This window comes from Pholcus phalangioides, unplaced genomic scaffold (assembly GCF_987345545.1).
Source record: "Pholcus phalangioides strain wild (caught in Gottingen) unplaced genomic scaffold, Ppha-v1.0 ptg000014l_1, whole genome shotgun sequence".
Lineage (NCBI taxonomy): Eukaryota > Metazoa > Arthropoda > Arachnida > Araneae > Pholcidae > Pholcus > Pholcus phalangioides.
In genome coordinates, this window is record NW_028301607.1 from 27,733,103 (window position 1) to 27,756,181 (window position 23,079).

Here is a 23,079-nt window from a genome sequence, read left to right on the forward strand (position 1 = left end):
ATGATGCAATATCTTAAAAAAGGAATATTTTGGTGTTAATGGAAGAATTTGGAAGTTGTCTGGACAAACTACATATGTACAAGTAAGCATAAATATAAATAAAAATATGATAGTAAAAACACTCACATATTATTAAAACTCTCAATATCCTATTGAAGCCGAAACTACAAATTTTAAGCCCATTCATGTGACATTTAGCTGTTTGAAGTATTCCTACAGTAAATACCCTTATTTGAATCCATATCTAAAAGCACTGCTAATCCCTAGTATTTGTATGACTAATTATGAGCTATGTTCATACACCTAATCGCAAAAATTACTTATAGCCTCATGCTACGCTTCTGATTAAATTAGGTTGAATATTAGCAGCACGACTATCAACTACAGTCGGAATGGCCTTAAGTTACCTAGATGGTGACTTGCTGCAGTCAGCAGTTGTGAATCTATGAAGTAATTGCTGACTTCATACACACCAGCAGCCAATACAAATGTCCCCAAACGTAATATACAATATTAAAGGTGTGTTAGCAACCAAGAGAAAAGTTTACAATTTAAAAGACTTATCAATAATCACTTTTGATAAAATTCTCCTATTAAATCACATATCCTCCCCCACAGACCAGTGGTTTTCAGGATGGATCATCTTAAAAGAGAAGTCAGTAGGATGTTTCAGTAGATGTTTTCAAAGGAAAAAAATGAAAAGAAAATTAAAGAATGAAAATATAACCTAGACCAAAATTACAAGACATTCTAAATTTGTAAAAAAAACCAGTAACCATGTACCGCAATACCTCAGCTTACGAATTTTTCGGCTAACAAACATTTTAGTGGACATGGATGCATGCATTAACCCTCTGACTGCTCAATTTGTGGACCGAAATTGCTTCAAAAATTACGTAATTTTTTTCACTCAAAAAGTGAAGTTTGAGCGGTAATACCACGTGCCTTCAAATGCCGCAATTTAGTGGACAACTAATGACATCTGTTGGCCAAAACATAAATGAAACGTCTAATGCTGTTTTAAAAGTAATTGAATGTAATTTTTTTCAGTGGTTAAACGGGAAAAAAACGGGATGCGCTTCTCAATAAAGGAAAAACACATGCCCGCGGAAATCGCGGGATGAGCAGATTTTGCTACATTTAAGTTACCCGTGGAAATCGCGGGATGAGCAGCCAGAGGGTTAATATAAAACAGTCATGTCATAAAATAATTTTTCACGCTGATCAAAAATGAATCCAATGAGTAACTTCCACCTTGAAATCACTTTCCAGATACACCTCTTTCAGAAAGATTTTGAGCCATTCCATGTGAAATGAATGAACAAGTTAAGAGAAAATGCATTAAAAAAAAGCCCAAGACACAAATTATTTCATTTGATACGGTATGACTTAATGCCATATTGAACAGTCTGGACATTCCAGGAACTTATCTTTTCCATCTGCATGTGTGTGAGAGAAATGAACTGACTACATCACAACATACAGAGTAAAATAAAAGATATCAGGGGTCTACTTTTTTTGTAGGGTCCTGTTTCTGATAAAATTATTAATTTTTTGAAAAATGAGTAATTTTGTGTGGGAATTTGAATGATCCAGTTAATTAATCAAAAAAGAAATGAAATTTCAGATTTATGGTTTCATTGATTTGTATTTTATGATGGGTTCAGAAAATAAACCCAAATTTTGGCTGGAAAAACTCCTGGATATGTTCACATTTTCATCTTCCTCTAAATTCTCCTTCAAACAATTCTGAACTTGTTTATCCTAGACTACGGTGAGTTATTTGTATTTTTTTACAGCACTTCTCAACGTTTCATGAAACTTTTGGGCCGTTTTGAAACAAAATTTACTCATAGCAACCTATGGAAAATAGAATTTCAGCTAATGAATGTGATTCTGGAATGAATTGTCATTGTATTTAAAGCTTTAAGAATGAAATGTAAGTTAACAAAAACTTTGATAGATAACAGCGAAAAATAAAATTCACATTATCGAAGACAAATAACTCTTTACTATTTCTACGAAAACACAAAATGACTGATTTTATACAAGGAGATGGAATTGTTGGGTTTTTTTTTGTATTTTTTTGATTGTTTTGAAACATGACAGCAGAGCTTAATAACTATTATTTACAGTTAATTGCTGTATTTATCCAACTGAAAGGCATCAGTGAAGCTTTTACTAAACTAGTTGAATCAGAGCACACAAGTCATAATCAAGGATCACTCAAGACTGATTCATAAATCCCAAGGCAGTTGAAGTTACGAGAGAAAGGCAGTGTTAAGAAGGTATCTGGAAAATAAACCTTGGCAAAAAATGAATTAATTAAACAAATTTTTAATCAGAAAATTTGATTAAAAAATGAATGTTTTTAAAGTTAATTAGGCATCAGTACATGATGAGGAAAATTTTACGAAAGAGAATCAAACAAGAAATCATTTAGAAACATCAGTTGTGTATAAATATGAGAAACTGCAAGTGTCAATTTCAAAAATGCTGTATAAGTGCTGAAATTCCTGGATTTCCAAAAGCCTACAAATGCTTGAAGAAACTGAATAAAAATTCATTTATAACGTGTAACGTGATCCTCACGTATTCCCAAGGGATCAGCATGATTCGTCTGGGAAATTTGTTAGTGTTATTCATTCCAGAACCAGGATTCAAGCCCATACATGCACAGTAAGAGGTTGTGTTCCCTAACCCTTCGACTGTCAGACAAAAAAGTTATTTCTAATAATAAACAAAAATTTCAGACATCCCAACCCTACATTTTACCAATTTCTATACTAGCTTCACCAGAAGGTTTCTAAATTGAATGGCGTGATGGTTCCTGAACCCAACTCTTAGAAATTTACAATAAAAGGTAGATGATCTAATCAATCACGACTAAATAATGAGTCAACGGATTTACTTTTTTTTTTTATAAATACTGATCAGATTTCCCCAAGCCTGTCAGATTTGTGAAACTCGTAATATTCTAAAAAAATTCATACCTCTTGACTTCTTTTTCTCTTGGTCATACATCAGAACAACTTCCACAACCTGAAACAAAATAAAAAGTTTCAATTCATTAAAAAAAATTAAACCAGGTACAGACTTACAAGATTGATTTGTACTAGAAAAACAAATTCCAAATTGATGAAATAGGCAATGCTTAGAAAATACCAACCAGAATAAAATATGATTTTTCAGTCTTTACATCAGTAAAATAAAAGATTTAATATAAATATCAGATCTATGTAAGTAAAACCATAGAAACGTCTTACTTTGACTTTGTTTTTTAATTATCAACTATAATACTTATACAGTCAACACCCATTATAATGACTATGTATTATTGCAACTGTGCCATTATGAAAATCAGTACAATAAGTTCCAAATTTTCTCTTAAACTTTGCCATTTTTTTTACCCATTACAATGCATGCCGCTAAATGTGACCACATCAGGATTCCTGATAATAAAAGTTAACAGCTACATTAGAAAAAACATCTGATGACCATATTGTATGGAAATGTGATAACTCTTTTCCCTAAAATATAATGGACAAATTTTGAGCAGAGTGTAGAAAGATGGAAGTCCAACGATACTATATTGTATTTTATATTTGCTCAAAATACATGAATTAAGCATCAGACAACTGTTTCAAGGTTAATTTCTCGTCAGTGGAAATAGCCTGTTAAAGCGCAGATCACTCTCACCAGCTATTTCCACTGGCAAAGGGGTTATATCAGCATTGAAACAGCTGCCCGGTGTTTAATTTTTCTACTCTGAGCAAATATCATTGGACAATCTTTCTACCTCCAAGTTTCAAAATGTTAAATTGTGTATACAAAATTTGTGTTTGTCAAAATTGTTTGACCTTGAGAAAAACCGTACACAGGTGTACACATGAAATTTATTTCAATTTTGCTATTCTAGCCCGATACATTTTCACTGCAACTTCTTACATAACAAAATGAATGATCAGATATTTGGGGTAAAATTACCCAAATAAGAATCCCTTTAAGAAGCTAATTTTCTTCCAAATATTAGATGTAACCTCTCAATACACTGTTTTCTGGAACAAGGAGTCAATAAAACAAAAAAGGCTTTCGTAGCCATCATATAAATTAGAATTCAATTTCAAAGTTTTCTGGCCGACATGATGTATAGTTTTTGTCTTTCAACGATTCATTCACACGAGTGCTGAACATTTTAAAGAATTATGTAACCGCGGAAAAAGGCTACTGCTTACGCCTTTTTCCTGCTTGAGTCATGCTGCCTCTTTGGGATTGGTGTGTTGAGCCAGATTTCCCAACTGACAGAAGTTGTTTTCCTAAGGGCTCTGAATTATCCAGAACCTTTAGGACAACAACTTCGGCGAATGCGAAAAATCTGGCTCAACAGCCCAATCCTGACGAGGCAGTGTGACTCAAGCAGGGAGAAGGCGTAAGTAGTAGCATTTTGTCTATGTAATTCTTGAAAAATTTGAATTCTAAGGAGAGTCATTATAATGAACATTGATTGTATAAATATAAACATTCAATACCAGAGGGGGGAATTTGATACTCACTGTCCCATATCTGGAGAAAAAACTCCTAACATCCGTCTCAGTACAATTTGGAGGCAAACCACCAAGAAAAATCTTTGGGCATGTTGTAGTCTTCTTGCTCTGTAGAAATTTTAAAAAAAATTAAAGATGCGTACATTGATTATATCAAGTGATGAAAAATTTACTAGTCATTATATGAAAGTGAATGTATTATACGGTATAATTGATAAATTTTATTAACCTGGGCTACCATGCCCTTCAGACTTGTATTCATATACATATAGAAAATTTTAGGCGCCAGTCCCAATGTTTTAGTCACCATGGCAACCTGGAATCTGTCAAGCTCTCTTACATATCCAGGAAGTAATAAACGAAATAAAGACCAAGATGCAAACCAAGAGCAGGGGTCTGTTTTCCCAGATCCTTCCCAAAATTCCAGATCAGAAAAACCGACCCTTCACAAAATAAAAATTAATGAAACTGTAGCGACCTCTACTTGAACTTTCACCGATTGCGGAAAAATGATAACGTCGCACTTTGCAATTTTCTGGTGCGAATATTTTGTTACCTAGCAACGCAAGTTGCGATAAAAAATTGAATGTTTTTCTTCGCAGTCGGCAAGCAACCATTGTTATGTGATGTCCTTCATTTTTATGTGTCCGTACCAAATTAAACATGTATTATTTAAAACCTTCTGATTGTTATTATATTTAATAATGGAGCTCAACAACCGGTCCTACAGATAGGCGCCTACACACCAGTGCCCTGCATCGGTACTTAAACCGGGTGCCCAAACTGGTGACCCGGACGTGATAGCTAGGGGGGGGAGTGTGCGAGAGAAAAAACTGAGGGGTTGGATCACACCGTCATGCTCTTGCTGTAACACTGCACCGATGGCATTGTCAGATGCATCTGCTACGAGAGAAATGTGCGCGTTTGGCTTTGGATGAACGAGCAAAGTGGCGTTGCATAGCGCTTCCTTGACATCGGCGAAGGCTTGTGAAGCTTGTTGAGTCCAATTGAGTGGTTTCCGGCTGTTTTTCGCATGACCTGCTAACATAGCGGTGAGTGGTCGCTGCAGGTCTGCACACTTAGGTATGAACCGGTGGTAAAAATTCAACATGCCCAGAAATCGGCGCAAGGAAGTGGCGGAAGTGGGTTGCATAAAGTTCTTGATGACATCTACTTTGGCGGATAACGGTTTGAGTCCATTCTTGCTAATTTCATATCCCAAGAATTTGATGGTCGGGACGCCAAATATGCATTTTGACACATTTATGCACAGTCCGTATTCGTCAAGTCGACTGAATACTTCACGTAAGTGTTGGAGATGAGTTTGCTCGTCTGGAGAAGCTACCAGGATATCGTCTAAATAACAGAATACGAATTCCAATCCTTGTAGGATCGTATTCATGAATCTCTGGAAGGTCTGCGCTGCATTGCGTAATCCAAAGGTCATATACGGAAATTCGAAGAGTCCAAACGGTGTAGTAATTGCTGTTTTTGGAATATCCGGCTCGTGCACTGGAATTTTTTGATACGCTCTAATCAGGTCGATTGAGGAATATATTGTCGTTCCGTGGAGAATGTGTGAGCAATCTGTGAGGAAAGGAATCGGGTAACGATCAGGAACTGTGATTTTGTTTAGAGCTCTATAGTCTCCACACGGTCTCCAGTCACCAGATTTCTTTGGCACTAGATGGAGTGGACTAGACCAACTGCTCTTCGAAGGCTGACAAAGTCCTTGTTGCATCATGAACTCGAACTCTTTTCGCGCAACTTTCAACTTTTCCGTGGAAAGCCGTCGAGGTCGGGCAAAAACTGGTGGACCTGTAGTCTCAATGAAGTGCTTGATATTGTGCTCTTTAATTTTCTTATTTTGGATGTGTGGACGGAGAATATCAGGAAACTCTTTGACTATATCCCGATATGGCGATGATAATAGATCGATACCGTTCAAGCAAAAAGATGGAGCTGCGATATTTCTTGCAATGGAACAAGTGGCAGATAGCAAGGTCGTTCCATCGATGAGGCGATGATGTTTGCTATCGACTAACAGGTTGAAATGCGATAGAAAATCTACACCAATAATTGGTCGGGTTACGTCGGCTATGATGAACGGCCAAGCAAATGTCCTTCGGAGGTTCAAATTCAATGTTAGAAGTTTGGTACCGTAAGTTGAGATAGAGGAACCATTGGCGGCTGTAAGAATCAACTTCTCGGGTTTCTTGTGGGTATTGACGACAGTTCGCGGGACGACTGACACATCAGCGCCCGTGTCGATCAAAAAAGTCCAGTTGGTGGAAGGATCGGCCAGTATTACTCTGTCGACGAATTGGCAGCCGTGGCCTTGGCCGGTGGACGACTGCCTTATTAGTTTCCCGGTGAGGTTTTGAAGGAGCAGGGCTGTTGACATTTCTTAGCCTGAGCTCCGAAACTGGTGTGATAGAAGCAGAAGCCATTTTCAGCTTGTTTGTATTGGGCTCGGCTGTGGGATCGCGAGCGAGAATACCGTTCTCGATGACGGAATCGAGGTCTAGGCTGTCGCTGTGAAATGTGAATAGCGGCCTTCAGCTCACTCAACTCTTTGGTCAGAGCTGCGACTTGTTGCTCCAGTGATTGGCTGACTGCGTTCTCAGGTCGACCGGATGCTGAACAGATATTTGGAATGGCCAACTCGGCGATTTTATCTGCCATCGAAGCCAGTTGTGGAAGCCCTTCGCTCGAAGCAGCTAGTATAGCTTGGACGTTAGCGGGGAGTCGCGCTAACCACAACGATTTCAGCAAGTCATCACTAAAGTTACGTCCGGCAAGCTCACGCATTCGGGCAAGCAGATGCGATGGTTTTTGATCTCCTAGTTCTAAACCTTGCAGTAGCGTACGGATTTTCGATGATTCGCTCTCCGCGTAAACCTGAATCAATCGTGTCTTCAGCGCGTCGTATTTATTCTGCTGGGGAGGTTCTAGAACTAAATCTTGGAATGTCGATAAAATATCGGCATCGACACCAGCGATAGTATGGTTGAACTTCGTTTCATCGGCAGTTATCGCTGCGATCGAGAATTGTGCTTCTAGTTGGATGAACCACAAGTTTGGATTGTTTCTCCAAAATGGAGGCGGCTTTATAGCGACGCGATCGACATTCGGCGGATTGTCCATTTGGAACGGAGGAAACGATTACTCGCTTACCTTGAGAAGCTTGCTGTTCGAAATCATGGCGCTGTTCGAAATCACGTCCGGCGTCGCCAGTTTAGGCACCCGGTTGAAGTACCGATGCAGGGCACCGGTGTGTAGGCGCCTATCTGTAGGATCGGTTGTTGAGCTCCATTATTAAATATAATAACAATCAGAAGGTTTTATATAATACATGTTTAATTTGGTACGGACACATAAAAATGAAAGACATCACATGACAATGGTTGCTTGCCGACTGCGAAGAAAAACATTCGATTTTTTATCGCAACTTGCGTTGCTAGGTAACAAAATATTCGCACCAGAAAATTGCAAAGTGCGACGTTATCATTTTTCCGCAATCGGTGAAAGTTCAAGTAGAGGTCGCTACAAAACCATAAATTTGGCATTTCATTTCTTTGGGCATTCGTAATCTTGTTAGATTAACTGGATTATTTCACTTCCCACAAAATTACTTATTTTCATAAAATTAACGATCATTTTCGCAAAAACAAGACCCTACATAAAAAATAGTCTGGGAACCCCTGAAGAGACTAGTTAACAAATAAATTGCACAGCTTATTTTGGTGACCATACAGCATTTTATGGATCAATATTAGAATACGATTATTATCACATTTACAATCTTTTGTATAAATATTGACTAGGTATGAGAAAAAAAATATGTTTATCCAACTTTTTTTCTGTAATCAATTATATGTATAAGTTTCCCCTATATATATCACACATATAAGGGAAAATAGTAAACAGGATGCCGCAAATCATCCCAGTACCAACAGGATAGGCACAACTGCCTCGAATCTATAACCAGCAAGACCCGGTTCAAAAGAGATGCCATTATCTTAAATCATCCAAGTCCAACCTTGCGCACGATACAGATTATACACCATGGAGGTACCCCGAAGGGTGTAATCAATGAATGAAATCAAATTATTTTTCAATATTTAGTTGGCAAAGCTGTTTTATTATGAAGCTTCCAACTACCCTCTTCTATGTGAAATCAGAATTTCATTAATTTTAAAGCATCCCTTGGGTTAAATTACCTGTCATTTCATTATTACTCTCAAAAATCGAATCTCCCAAATGAAAAATTCTGTAGGGTCCAAAACGGATAAAGCAGATGCACACAAACGTGCCAATTTTAGATGTCAAACGGTTGGATTGATGATTGGTGAATTTAGTGTTTTTTCCCCAAAACTGAAATAATTTTATGTGATTTGATGAAATGGAGACAATTTGCACAATGCTTATGAAGCAACAGGTTTTTTTTTTTAGTGTAAATTCTTTGGAAATAATTTTTTCCCCTAAATGCAGGGATTTTTTTTACAATCATGAGTGAAATTCGAGAGACATAAGAATTTTTTGGGAGTCTGGGAGATAAGTAGAAATTCAGGAGACTTGGCAAATATGACATTGGTTTCCTCAACACATTACAAACAGCAGTCTAAAGAGCAATCTGAGCAGAAATTACTGGTTGATACATGGAAACGAAAAAATTCAGAACTTTTCTGCGAACTAGATGCCATTTCATTTCTTTGCCAAAAGAACTTCATAAACAAACTCCCATCATTAATAATGTTTATAAAATGTAAACACTTTTCCTCTATATTCACATTTATTCTGTGATTTTAATTTTTAAATTGGATGATTTATTTTGAGTCACCCTGTATAAGTATTAACTTGATATATTGTATATGTATAATTTGATAAATTCACATCACATGATACATGTACGGTTAGTAGCTCAGTTGAATAAAGGCATTTTTGATTTTGAAATTTTTTTACTCATGGTGCGGAAAATAAAAAAAAAATTTATAATTCCGGCCTTCATTATGGAGAATTGCTTGCAACCCCTCGTGGAGTCTCAACCCACACTTTAGGAACCAATGCATTACCGAATTAGTTGTGCCAGAAAGGAACACTTGTACCTAATAGTCCGAGTGTATCTAGTATTGCGCATGAATTATAGAGCTATGTGAAGGCTTTGGAAAACTCAAATTTCTGCAGGACAAATCCCTACCGCCATACACCAACATTTTTATACAACTGAACCCTTAATAGCCAATAAAAAACATCGGTGAAAAGCGGCTAGTTTCAATATATTGAAATTCCTGATACAAATGATACAAGCTCACACAAATTCTACATGTAAATTCTTTTTCTATTGTTAAAAAAAAAAATGATTACCTTCTGAGCAGTTCTTGCACTACAGACCTTGGGATCGATCTAAACAAAAAAGAAATGAATGAAAAAAAACTATAACGAGAAAAAATATACTCTATTCACTTAACTGAATGAATAAGCACCATAACTCTGCCACCGAACTCATCCTCTTGCTGAGTGCTTTTCTAGCCTCCTGCATACAGTGAACGCTCGATATAATAATCCTATTTGTCCCGCCGAAAACTGATGGGAGGGCCATAATATCGAAAGTAAAACATATGATAGTTGTTCTGTGAAAAACATTTAAGACTTATCCCACCAGTCGTTGTAATGGAATGGTCACTATAATGTGAGATCCTTATTACAAGCATCGACTGTATTAACTTACTTCCTTACCATGATTCGGGATACAATTTCTTTAGAAACCATTAACCCTTTCAGCAACAATCCTGAGATATCATGAAACTTGATCTACTTTATTTTCGTTACCCCGAAATATTTAGCTCTTGTTCTAGGTAAGATAAGAGGTGCGAGACAAAAAGAGAAAGAAATATACGCTCAGTATAAATAATATAAGAAGTTTTTTCTTCATAAAAAGCCACACCGCACATCATAGGTGTTTAGTATCAGAGTGAAGGAAATAAAAGCAATGGTGGGATAAGCAATGATCATCTCGTACTGCATGCATAGTCAGAAGAATTAATGGTAGATGGCAGCACTCACACAGAAACAAACTTCACGGAAGATTCACTACACGCACACTCCACAGAGGAATATGGACGAGGTGCATGTCTGGTTTAATAATGATCAGTTCGCAATCAGAAAAAAGAATAATTTTTCTTGAAAATAAGTGACAATTTTCAAAACTTTTGCAATTTCAAATAATGCAAATCAGGAAAATTTAAAAAACCGCTTAAACGGTTAAGGCATTTGTGTTCAATCTTCAGTCCTCACAACAGTTAATGAATATCAGTTTCTTACCTACCCACAAAATGGGCAGGTACCACAGGCATGTACTCCGCATAGGTATATCCTCCTGCATAAACAAATCCCCTTTCTTAGATGAAAATTCAAATAAGAATCTAGGCTAAAAATCTGAAATCCTATGACAGTTTCTTCTTGGAACTCTTCCCCCCCCCCCATCAAAAACTATGCACGTTTCAAATGGAAAAATCTGAAAATCAAAAGAATGCACTTTTTGACTTCATTTTTTAACTTATTTTCTATATGCTTAAATACATAGAGAAATCTTCGATAAAAAAATATTTGAAGACTTCTTTTAAACTGTAGCAGGGGTGGGAAGTGACAAAGTTCATTTCGGAACAGTAAAATTCAGGATTCTGAGCAGTTTTGGAGCAACAAAATATAGGATTCGGAGCAGATATTTATAAATTGGAACAGCGAAATTAACAACAATATTTCCGTTAACCCTCACCCCTTTTCAAAATAAAACAACTGCACTGTCTTTTGTTATCAAACATCTTTTCATCAGCTTGTTTTTTGTTTTTGGTGTTGCAGGCTTTTGACACCTTGATTGAAAGAGCGGCTTTCATAACATTTTTCACACCAGTCTATTTAAGATGATTTTTTCTTACTGAGGACACTATTTGCTATCTGGAACAGCAGCCTTTCAAACGGGCTAAACATTTTCTTGTCTTTATAGATATTATAAATTTTCTATATCAGTTTTCAATTTGTTTATACTCAGAAAGAAACTGTTGCAAAATGGGAGAGAATTTCAGAAGAATCAACACGATGGTTGGCGAATCAGCACTCATTATTTGGCAAGATTGGCGATCTGACACTCGTTATTTGGTGATTTAACATCTATTATTCGGCAGTTTCTAAATTAGCAATCATAATTCTGCAGACATGCTCTTTTCACTCACAGAATATTTTTTTCATGAAACATTGGGATTTGACGCACTGACGATCGACTACAGTAATTTCTGCTGCTGCCAGTGGAGACTTTTTTTTGAGAACGGAAACTGACTCACATTTTGCGCTTGAATAAAACACGCTCTTTTCGGAAAGAATCGTTTTGCGACAAGCAAAAACAAAAATTTTTTGACGTCCTTTCCGAAATTCTGGGCACACCAAGGCAAAATTCGCTATTTGGCACAGAAAAATACTAAAATACCCTATTGGAGCAGGATGTTAATTTTGGCGCAGTGTGGCACAGAGTTCCCACCCTTGCTGTATGCATAATTACTTCTAACTCACATCCAAATGAGAGATTGATAGTTTGTTAACATTTAATAAGTTATCTGGCACAAATAAGTAAATTCTCATTACATAATCATTTTCATATGATATTCATGATGAAATAACAAATGAAATACTATTAAAAAAACTAATTTTATCTCAATTGTTTTTGACGTTTAATTTGCAACACTCCAGGTATCTCTCGCTTTACACGATCTCATTTTATACCTTTACACTACAACACAATTTAAAAAATTAAAAGTAATTAAAACCTATAATATTCAGTCAATAGTTTGATTTGAACTTGATTAACCAGACGAAGAATGGTGTCCATAAGCCAAATATTAAATGCCTCATAAATTATCAAAGGAACTTTGGGATAATCAGGGTTGGCAAGGTTTTCAACAATACGGTAAAAACCCTCTGTCCAAAACCTCCTATTTATAACTATAAGTGAAAAACTTTGCAGTTTGATGAAGTGGTAACTTCCATAACCAATAATAAACTTTATATTATATAAATTATATTAAAATTACATTAAATATAATAAAATTTTATAATTAAAAACAGTATGTGCAAAGGGTTATGACTGATATCAGGTTATCAAAAATTAAAAACTGAGCAGTCTTGAAATTATTTACGGAAATATGAAAGATACAAGAATGGGATAGAAATTTGTCACATGAAAATTAGAAAAAAGCAATAGATACGACTACAGAATTAAATTAAACTTACATAATAATCGAACACTAATAATTAAGCGCAGCTGCACCTTTTAACATTTAATAACACATAACTAATTTAGCTGCGTTATCTGTGCCAAGATGATTTCTAAGATAAAATTTGAAAACATTTTTTCAATTGATGCATAATTTGGGGGACACGAAAATAAAAAAACAATGTGTTAAAGACAGTCTTTTGATAAGCCCTACTTCAGTGTTTTTCTTGCTGTCTTCCATGTGATAGAATTATAAATATAGCTTGAATTTAGTCTGTGAAATATTAGCTTCTAGCCTCATAAGAGCAACAATTTAAATTTAGCAAAAATTTTGGGTCTTGAAGTCTGATCATAGAGGCATAATCAGTGTTTGTGAAATTGTATTCTGTCAGTCATGTGTAGGCACTCCATAATGGCCTCATTTTCTTCGGATATTTTCGTTTTTGAAAATTGATAATGTAAAATAGAAAGATCAATTGAAAATTTGAAGAAAAAAGTTTGAAAAGTCAAAACAGAACAATGTGCATTAAATAAACACTACACCATTGACATTTATTCACATCATTATATTGGTATCCAATAAAATATATTTATGTTTAGTTTCACAATAATGCAATGATTATAACTGACTAATATGCGTAAACTGTACCTTCAATATAATGTATTTTTTAAAGATAAATGTTTGGACAGATTTGGCAGGGTTGTGGACAAGCACTGTCCTAAATACAGTACCTGCTTCATAATCATACATGAAAAATGAAATATGAAGTAGAAATAACATTTACAACAAACTAAAAAATTGAAAACAGTGTTTATGTAAACAGTTATACAAGTGATATTAATTTACTCAGATTTCCAGCCTAAAACCATAAATTTTGATGAAACAATTAACTTAGAAAAAAAAACAAATGACCCCCACCTGTTTGAAATACTTTTTAGTTTTATTTTCTGCTAGTATTTATTTTTTTAATACGTTGGTATCATGGGGAAAAAAAACCAAAGGTTTCCACATAACATTTTGAAACTTGGAGGTTTTGGAGTTTCAGACACTTTAAGACAGTTTTTCCCACGTGTTCTGTCCAAAACCCCAACCCTGGTATAAATACATACCAAACCATTCATCGTCAGATTCAAAACTGAGAGACCATGTATTTTGTCTTTTGCCCTTTTTCTGCTGAACCAATTGATCGTGTAAAGAAAGGAACACCAGTATTAAGAATAAATAAAACTAATCAAGAAGAAAAAAAACTTGCAGTGCGTCCATCCAGCTCATGAGGGCCACTGGATAAAACTTTCCCAACGCAATTTATGTCCCTGAAGGTGACAAATCCAAAACCACGTGACCTCCCGGTTTCATTGTTTTTCATCACAACGCAATCAGAAACCTCGCCAAAGCGGGAGAAGAAGTCTTGAAGTTTCTCTGAAAAAATAAACACATCGAACCATTCCATTTTTCAAATCAATCGATATGCAACATTTTTTTTTATTTCATATATAAAATTACAGAAAAACAGGTTATAACATCACACTCAAATTACAATTTGAACCAATGACACATAAGCATGAAAAACTGCAATAATCCTATTAAGCTGCGTAATTTACCTTGTGATGTTTCCCAACTGAGGCCTCCAACAAAAAGCTTCCTGTATATGAAAAAGTAAATAAAATGAGCTACAATATTACATAAATGAAAATACAGTAGAACCTTATTATAGCAGACCATACAGCTATAGTATCCCTTTTTGGTGATTTTGGTGTTGGCAATTTCTTTCTGTGACGAGAAAAACATCTGAAAGCATGGTAAGTCCTAAGAGTGAAATGGAGTCACGATTTTGGACATAATGGATAATACTATTGCCGTAAAAAAAAAAATGATAAAAACAAACAAAGCATTCAACTAAATCAAGGAGATCTATACGAAGTACGAAAGCCTGGATAACCAAGCGGAGATAGAGATGTAGTTTGGAAATGAAATTCACATTCCTCTGTGGGGAATCGAACCACCAATATCTCACTGTCTGGGCGAGTGTTCTAACCATTGAACTACAGAGGACAGACATTTTCTTTCCTTAGAGCAGTCTCCCAAACTTTTTGTTCTATCGCCCCCTTCATCAGAAATTTTTATCTCACATCGCCCTCCAACTCACATAAACCCATAGGATCCTATGTTAAATCAGTAGGTTCTATCGCCCCCTTGGACCGTTCTATCGCCCACCAGGGGACGATATTGCCCACTTTGGGAAACACTGCCTTAGAGCATATGTATGAATGCTAAACGGGACTGTGCATGGACAGCCTCCTAGCTCAGCTAATAGCTCTTACGACGTTAGCCCCCAGATGACGACATATATGCACAGTCCCGTTCACCATTCATACATATGCTCTAAGGAAAGAAAATGTCTGTCCTCTGTAGTTCAATGGTTAGAACACTCGCCTGGACAGAGAAATTGGTGGTTCGATTCCCCACAGAGGAATGTGAATTTTCGTTCCGAACTACATCTCGATCTCCGCTTGGTTATCTAGACTATCGTACTTCGTATGAGCAGCGGAGAGCGACAACGTTTCTCTCTGAAGGAGATCTAGCTTTAAAAAATACACTGAAACCTCGATATGATACGAGGCAGCAGTTTATAACAGTATAGACATTTCCAATCAAGAATTGTAAAAATATTGTTGCAGAGAGATTTATCATTACATAGAATATTGTTGTAGCAAGGTTTCACTGTATAATATCATAGATCAGATATTCTAATAGCGCATTAGTGACAAATGGATGTTCAAGAATTGATTAAAAAATAAAATAAATTAAGTCCTCGGCTAGAGGACTGTTAACCCAGTTGGTAAAGTTTAAAACTGGCAGTACAAAAGTTAATGCAGACATGCCAACTTTTGAAATCCAGAAATTCTCCATAGGGGGGTACCCCTCCCCCCCGACACTCATAGACTCGATCAAAAAAAAAGTTCATAAAAAAGTTTCGAAATTTTTTTTTTTAATAAATTAAGAAAAAGTTACATTCTTTCCCCCCCCCCCCACGACAGGTTCTGCACTGCTAGAGCTGAGAAGAATAATTCCATGTCAGTCTTCCCATGCGGAATAGAGAAATCACATCTACATACTGTTCATAAATTATAAGTGTTTCCTATCAGTGATTGATAATCTTGGGTATATGAATTCTTAAAAGCTTTATATTTAGCTTTATATAGCTTAAAGTTTTATATTTTCTTTCTGAAGATGTTTAATCGGAAGAAACAATTGAAAAAAATTCAAATTACAAAGCTGCGGACGAAAAACGTGTTTACCGCACGGCTGTTCATGGAATGCAATAACGATTATACAGAAATTTACGGCAACCAAGGTCATGCCCCTGATAAATGATTGCCGATAAACGCTACGAAAACAAAGTCTTCGCCAGTTGCTTCAATGCAGTCACAGAGACTTTTTTACCGCTGCTCGATGGAAATGACTACGGCTGTCCTCTATGGGTGTTTTCCTTAACGACGACGGTAATCATTGACGCCACGAAAACGTGAAAGCTCGCGTAAAATCTAATTTTCCGCCAAAATCCGGAGAGCGGGAGGAAGGATGAAAAATCCGGAGTCTCCCACCTAAATCGGGAGAGTTCGCAGGTCTGTTGATGGTTCAAATTCCAGCGGTAACTTTAGTGGGTTTTTTTTTTTTTGAGTATTACTTTCACCTTCGATATTTTAGGTGACTACAGATTCATGGTTCCTTGTTTTTCACTTATATGCAAAGCTGATATTAAACCTCCAGTCATCCCTGGAGGGTCACCATGGCCAAGCCTTCATGGCAATTGACTCATTTTTAATTACTGTACTTATGTTCAGGATAGTATATTCTACCACTTCCCTTGACAACTTTTTTTTCAGACGATCCGACTATAAATCGCCAAGGCCGACATGCCACTGGGTTGCAGTATATATACATCCTGTTCTTTCTGGAATTTTCTATACAGGTGGTGCTAGTTCCAACGGGTTTCAAATGAATTCCTCCTTTGTTTGACATGTCTTTTGAAATTTGAAAAATCAATTCCACTGTTTGTTTTCTAACGTGCAAGTAGCAGCCCTGGATTTCTTCTGTCCTCGGGTCAGGCTATATCTGTCATGTCTTGTGTTAGTGTGTTGGATTATTTCGTTTGGGATATCAACCCCAGGCTGTACCTTTAATATTTTTTTTACACACTAGCCATTATATCAGTTCTAATCTTCCCCCCCCCCTCGTTTTTAATGATGAAACCCAGAGACTTTCATGCCTGTTTATTTAAAAAATAACCTAGGTTTTATTTTTTTTTATACAGAGAATATTTATTAATACAACAGGAAGAGCCTATTTTTATTCAGGGTTCATATTTAGTTTCAGTCAATTAAATCTCGTACCTTATGTTTTTTTCGGTCATTGGTATGTTTCCTAAGCTATTTTTGTTCCTAGGTCCCTAGCCACAGTTACTGTGGCATTTTGTGGGGCATGTTTGTTGCCAAATTCTCAATCATTCTATCCCTGTGTTAATCAGACCTTTTTCACCGTAATTTTTTAACAGAAGAAATTATTCTGTTCTCCCAATTCTATCAGCAATATTCTGGCAGAATTGGGAGTTGTAACACCTGCTTGATGACTTTGAATGAAGAAATGGAAAGCAGTCATTCGGCAAGAATTCCTCATGTGAATGGGGTTATAGTGTCTTCCCATTTTGCCAATGTGTTGCCAATTTTTTCCCTTGGCAAGAAACGTGCGGCTTCCATGACTTTCCATGCTTTCGGACGTTTTTCTTTGCAAACACATCGCCAAAAGGGATTATACAAATGCTATTCCTGAATTTACAGCGTAAAAAACAAGAAAGTTACAATTGCCCCAGGACCTTTAGGGCTGGAGCCTTCACACTTACTGAAAGTGAATACCGGCCGGCTTCCCCCTCCCCCCCCGTAGCTCAAGAATCAACTATAAATGGATTTGTACAGCCGGACTCGATAACTCCTACTATAGTTAATTGTGTAGCACCATTTTTACTAAAAATTTGCATTTCGTACGCTTTGTATTAATACTATGATTGTATTGCACTTACGTGAAAATTTATCACGAATCGTAAACCTTTGAATCAAATAGTCAATTTTTAAACACGATTGAACAAAGACGAAACGCATTGCAATATGGGGAAGGTTGCGGGGGGGGGGGCCCGACTTCAACAAGTCGGCATTTCGCCGATAACATGGAATTCACACACTTATCGTTCAAATTAAACGTTTCAATGCATGAAGGATCTTACCCAGCTTCGCTATCTTGACCGCTTTCATCTTTAATTTGAGTCATGTCTGCAACTTCAATGAACTCCTGACGACAAAAAAAAACAAATGGCGAGAGAATTGGAAAGATTGATGTCGGCTGCAGTCACAAACAATGGCCTTCAACGTCACCGATGCCAGATACCACAGTGCGACTTAAGATAAAAGATCAAATCATATAAATATTTTATTTTGAAGAATAATTTATATCTTAATATCTAAAAAATATTTGGAAATTTTCTATATTTGTATTTATTTTTTTTGTTTTCAATTTTAAAAGAGAATTGGCACACTTTCGCACATATGATTGAGATCTGATACTTATTCTGCCACCTAGTGACAGGTAGAAACACCTCTGATAGACTGCTACATAATTCAGCATTCTCTCCTCATTGATAAGCAGTTAAGGTTTAGATAACTGTTTCATACCCTCCCCTCCTCGAATCGAACCCCTTTGCAGTGAATTTATAGCGTAAAAAAAATTTAATGAGTTTCGTCCCAGGATGGACGCCTGTCAGCCCTACCCTTGCAGTGCCATGCACTGTTTTTTTTACTTTCTTACACCCATAATTTTTTTTACCCCACTTTTTTTACGCCCCTGTAACATTGTATATATTTTTTTCTCTCTCTCCCCCCCCCCCCGTCTTGACCAGGGCCCCCGAGATCTCTGAATTTGATGCTTTCAGCTTATTAAGTTGATTTCTAAGTAAATTTCTAGTGTAACAAATGTTATAAAGTGGCATAGGCGGTGATAGAGACTTGGAAGTCTGGGGGGGCGCGGTCATTATTGCTGGAGGGGCAAGATGATGATGATGACAATTCATATATATATTAGATCAGTCGACTCCACCTTTGACGCTGGGGGGGGGGGGGGGCATTTCCCTCCCCCACCCGTAATTCCGCCCATCCATCAGCCTCTCTTTTGCATAGGCGGAGACAGTGCCGTCTTAACGCATGGGCCCACCCGGCACGGCTTGGAGCCTCAAGAGAAAGCGCCTCACAAAAATGAAATCTGGTTGAAATTTTCAGGAATTTGCTAGGTAAAGCCTCAGAAAAATCACTTGGACCCGGGGAGGAGATAGACTTGGAAGTCTGGCGGGGGGGGGGGGGTCACGATGATGATTATGTCAATTAGATCAGTCGGTTTTGCCTTCGACGGGGGGGGGGCGATGCCAAGACCGCAGTTAGGCGTGGGGGGAGGTGGGTCTTGTGCCCCGGCTGCTGAACTGAAGGGGGAGCCGAATTCACCCTTTAAAACTGCTCCTACATTACACGAGGGCACCAAAATACATGCTTGTCCCGGGGGGCGTAGTATCCCCCTGACAATATGTTCCCCCCCCCCTCTTTTGTAGATGGATCTGAGGGTAGCTCTAGAACTGCCTAAACTAGGAACTTATGTATAACTTTCATGCCCCAGGTGCGTCAATAAACTGAAAAGGCCGAACCCCTTTACAGAATAATCAATATACAGCAATGTGAAAACGATGGGCTGTTTTTCACCCAAGCTCACGGATCTCTGAAATCACACGAAGGGGGACCATGGACTGATGGGAAATAAGTGGATAAAAATGAAACGTCGAACTACTGGCGGCCCGGGTTTGACTGATGGCAAGACCCGACGGTTGAGACTCTTTCAGAAAGATTTTATCTGATCCTGTTACCAATGAAGCCACTTATGTGTATTGGAGATTCTCAGATACAGGCCCCTCTACTGTGAATTTAGCAAAATAGTGTGAAAAAAACGAGCTAATAAGGAAAGCTCTGGCTCAGTGGAAAAAAAAAAAAAAATAGAAATCAACATGCCGCGGGCTTCTAAAGGTTAGAGAACAATTTGGCCAAAATGTTTAAATAGGGCAGATAATTTAAACTTACCAGAGAGACCCAGAACATACCTTTACCCAGGGCTCCGTGATGCTCTCAGACTTGGAAGTAGCCATACTTTTCCCCACCACATTTCACTTTTTTTTCATAGGTCTCCTGTTGTCCCCCCCCCCCCAGAATATCCCAGCACCACAAGGCGGAAGGTAATTGAATTAGATAACCCAAACTTTTCTCCGTTGTTTCACTGCTGAAGCCATGCCCCTCCCCAAACCAGACTTTTTAAGGGCCCCCCCATATAGTGAATTCATGGTGTGAAAAAACAAAAAAATGATGAATCATTCTGGAACCCCACCCTTGTGGGCCCATGGCTGAAACTTACTTGAATTTGTAATGTTGATTAAATTTAATGTTTTAATTATGATAAAATGAGTTTGGAAAATATGAAACTGATTATCCTGATTATTTCTTTCTTTATTTCCAAACACTACAAAAAAAATTATATAAAATAACATCAAACACACATTCAATGATAAACAATAGATAGCAGCTAAATAGGTGGAGAAGATATATTAAAAAAATTCAAAGTACTTTCTTCAAAGTCTTCCAATGCAAATAAAATAAATCACACTAACATGACCTTTTTTTTAAGAGTGGATCCAAAGGAGAACTTACCTTCAAATTTTATATCAAAATCATAAATTAGAAGTATATTAGGACGGGATTTGATTCTAATGTATTCCTAAAGCTGCCTAATGTATTTAAAGCTTTTTCCCCTACCAAAAAATAAGAATTATGCACCCATAACACAAGCTATAACACCAAGTCCTAGTGCCTCGAATGTTACACGACGTTCACTATAGACTGGTGGGACCTAAGGCAGAAATGGCCATAATTTCATGTCATTTCCAGGATTCAAAACCGAGATCTGCCGAACTGGGGGGTTAGTGTGCAGATGAGCTGTTAGACCAGCTTAAGTAAAAGATATTTTCATATTCTGGACCCACTCAAAGTAAAATGACCATAGTTTCAAAAGGAGTATTTGTTCTAAAGTCTGCGTTACACATGAAATACAGTACACACAGAAAAAAAACTTATGGCATTCACAAAAAATACAGAAGCAAATGCAAAATATCACAAAAAATAGCAAAAAAAAGCCTTATTTAACACAAGTATAAAAAAAACCATTCACAATGTGAAAGACATTCACAAAAAAAAGAACCATAAAAAAGGCAGATTCCGTATAAATAAATGCAATGCACTAAATCTATAAATTTTTACCTTAAGGAAGATGAAACCATTATCATAGTTTGAAATCACACAATCATGACGAAAAAAAAAATAAATAAAACAATCTTTTTTGAAAAAGAGGAAAACTACAATGAAAATCATATCAATTTGCTAGACAACACCCAGAAAGTATATGGCAGGGTACATATCAATGTACATTAGTAGTTCGGAAATTTGAATATACAGTAAAACTTCAATTATCCGACACAATTAAAACAGAGCTTAAACGTGCACTAAAAAAAGGTACAGTCAACCCTCAGCTTGCAAACTACAAAAAATTATTCAGTTTATGAAATAATCTTGGTTTACGAATACTAAAAACGGTATAAATCTAGAAGGAACCGTACTTCAAAAGTCTGAAATTACAATTTTTTTCCAATGGAATTCGGTTGAAGAATTATATTTCATCTGAGTAAAATTTCTGCCACCAAATACAGCTCTTATCCAGCCCATGGATCATCAGGTTGTTTCAAACTTTACAAAGCTTTGAAGAAAAGAACTTTGTCAAAGACGTTTTGCAATAATATCTGACACAAAACTAACAGTTTCAGTAACTTCTGGAAACATTATTTTATCATCCTACATTGCATAGTTCCTATTTACAAAGCTTGGCATTGAACATTGAAGGACCGGACACACCCCGCTTCCCATCTCAGATATCGAAGCTTTCCCGGGGATGGGTGTATCCAAAGCTTGGCAGTGAGTGTTTAATGGAGAACCATTTAATTTGGCTTGGAGTATATTTTGTGGCAGATAGTGTAGCAAAAGGAGATTTTGATGGCTTTGACAGTGAGATTATAGATGATTTATATTTCCAAAATCAGAGCCCTGGCATCATTTTCATTTGGTTCGCATTTCATCTCTTCCAAATTATGGTAATTTTTTCAGAGTTGGTCCGATGATAAGCATTGGCTTATCATACATAGGAGCTGTTCACCCTGAAAAATTCACAGTTCTAAGAGAACACATTAATTAATTTTACATTGATTCCTATCAGAAAAATGTTCCCAGCTTGCAAACAATTCGGTTTACAAATTGACTACAGCAACTAATTAAGTTTGTAAATCAAGGGTTGACTGTATTGCTGCCACAACCAAGTCATTGCTTAAAACAAGATTGTTTTTTATTTGCACTTGTGAAAACTGTTCCCCTTCATTAACATCACAGCAGGACTTTGGCAATTATTTTCCCATCAGGGGGGGGGGGGGGAATTATTTCTAAAGAAACCGACATCTATTAACAGAGATTTCCAAATAAGTTGAGTATTGGATAAATCCAGGCTCTACTGTATATTCTGATATCGCTTGGTTCCCATAAAACACATACTACTCTTGGAAGAAAGAAATGGCCATAAAGTAAATGAACTACATACTCATACATTGGTATGAACTTCGCCCAAATTTTGATACCCTTTTTTTCCCCTCTTTCTTAACAGTCAACAAATGGAAGTACACATAAACATATCTGGGATTTCAGAGCATTCAAAAGCACCAATCCAAGTAAATATATATGGTTCGAAACAGGATAACTCCAACATTTCATGGATATGATTTTGATTCCCTCTAAGACACGACATCTCATTATAACAGGCACTTTCAACATTACCGTTTGTTTCCCATAAACAGAAGGCACTGGAACTTTATAAGTACAATAAAAGAAACAGTATAAGCCTAAATTTTAAACGCCTTTCTTGACATGTAATATGCCTCATATCAGTTTTGTCACTGAACAATCATTCTACGCACTTAATGACCAATACTGACCAACAGTTCAAAAGCGATTCCAAAAGTGTTTAACATGCTACTTCTGAACCACAGACTGAACTGTATTGACAATGTGCCATAGCTGTCATGTTAGCACCTTGTG

The 23,079-nt window shown here is 36.8% G+C and overlaps 1 protein-coding gene across 2 annotated transcripts in view; it reads right to left on the reverse strand.

The window, feature by feature from the left end:
• The window catches only part of LOC149078392 (DAZ-associated protein 1-like), a 30,681-nt gene extending 12,434 nt beyond the window's left edge, over window positions 1–18,247 (reverse strand). For both annotated transcript variants that reach the window (XM_089242042.1, XM_089242041.1), the window contains exons 1-6: window positions 18,090–18,247; window positions 14,413–14,453; window positions 14,064–14,230; window positions 9,912–9,950; window positions 4,554–4,652; window positions 2,994–3,042 (exon numbers count right to left, since the gene is read on the reverse strand). In XM_089242042.1, coding sequence (XP_089098168.1) covers window positions 2,994–3,042; window positions 4,554–4,652; window positions 9,912–9,950; window positions 14,064–14,230; window positions 14,413–14,453; window positions 18,090–18,133 — 439 coding nt within the window. In that variant the 5' untranslated portion in view covers window positions 18,134–18,247. The remainder of the gene's footprint in view (window positions 1–2,993; window positions 3,043–4,553; window positions 4,653–9,911; window positions 9,951–14,063; window positions 14,231–14,412; window positions 14,454–18,089) is intronic.
• Window positions 18,248–23,079: the final 4,832 nt, after the last annotated feature.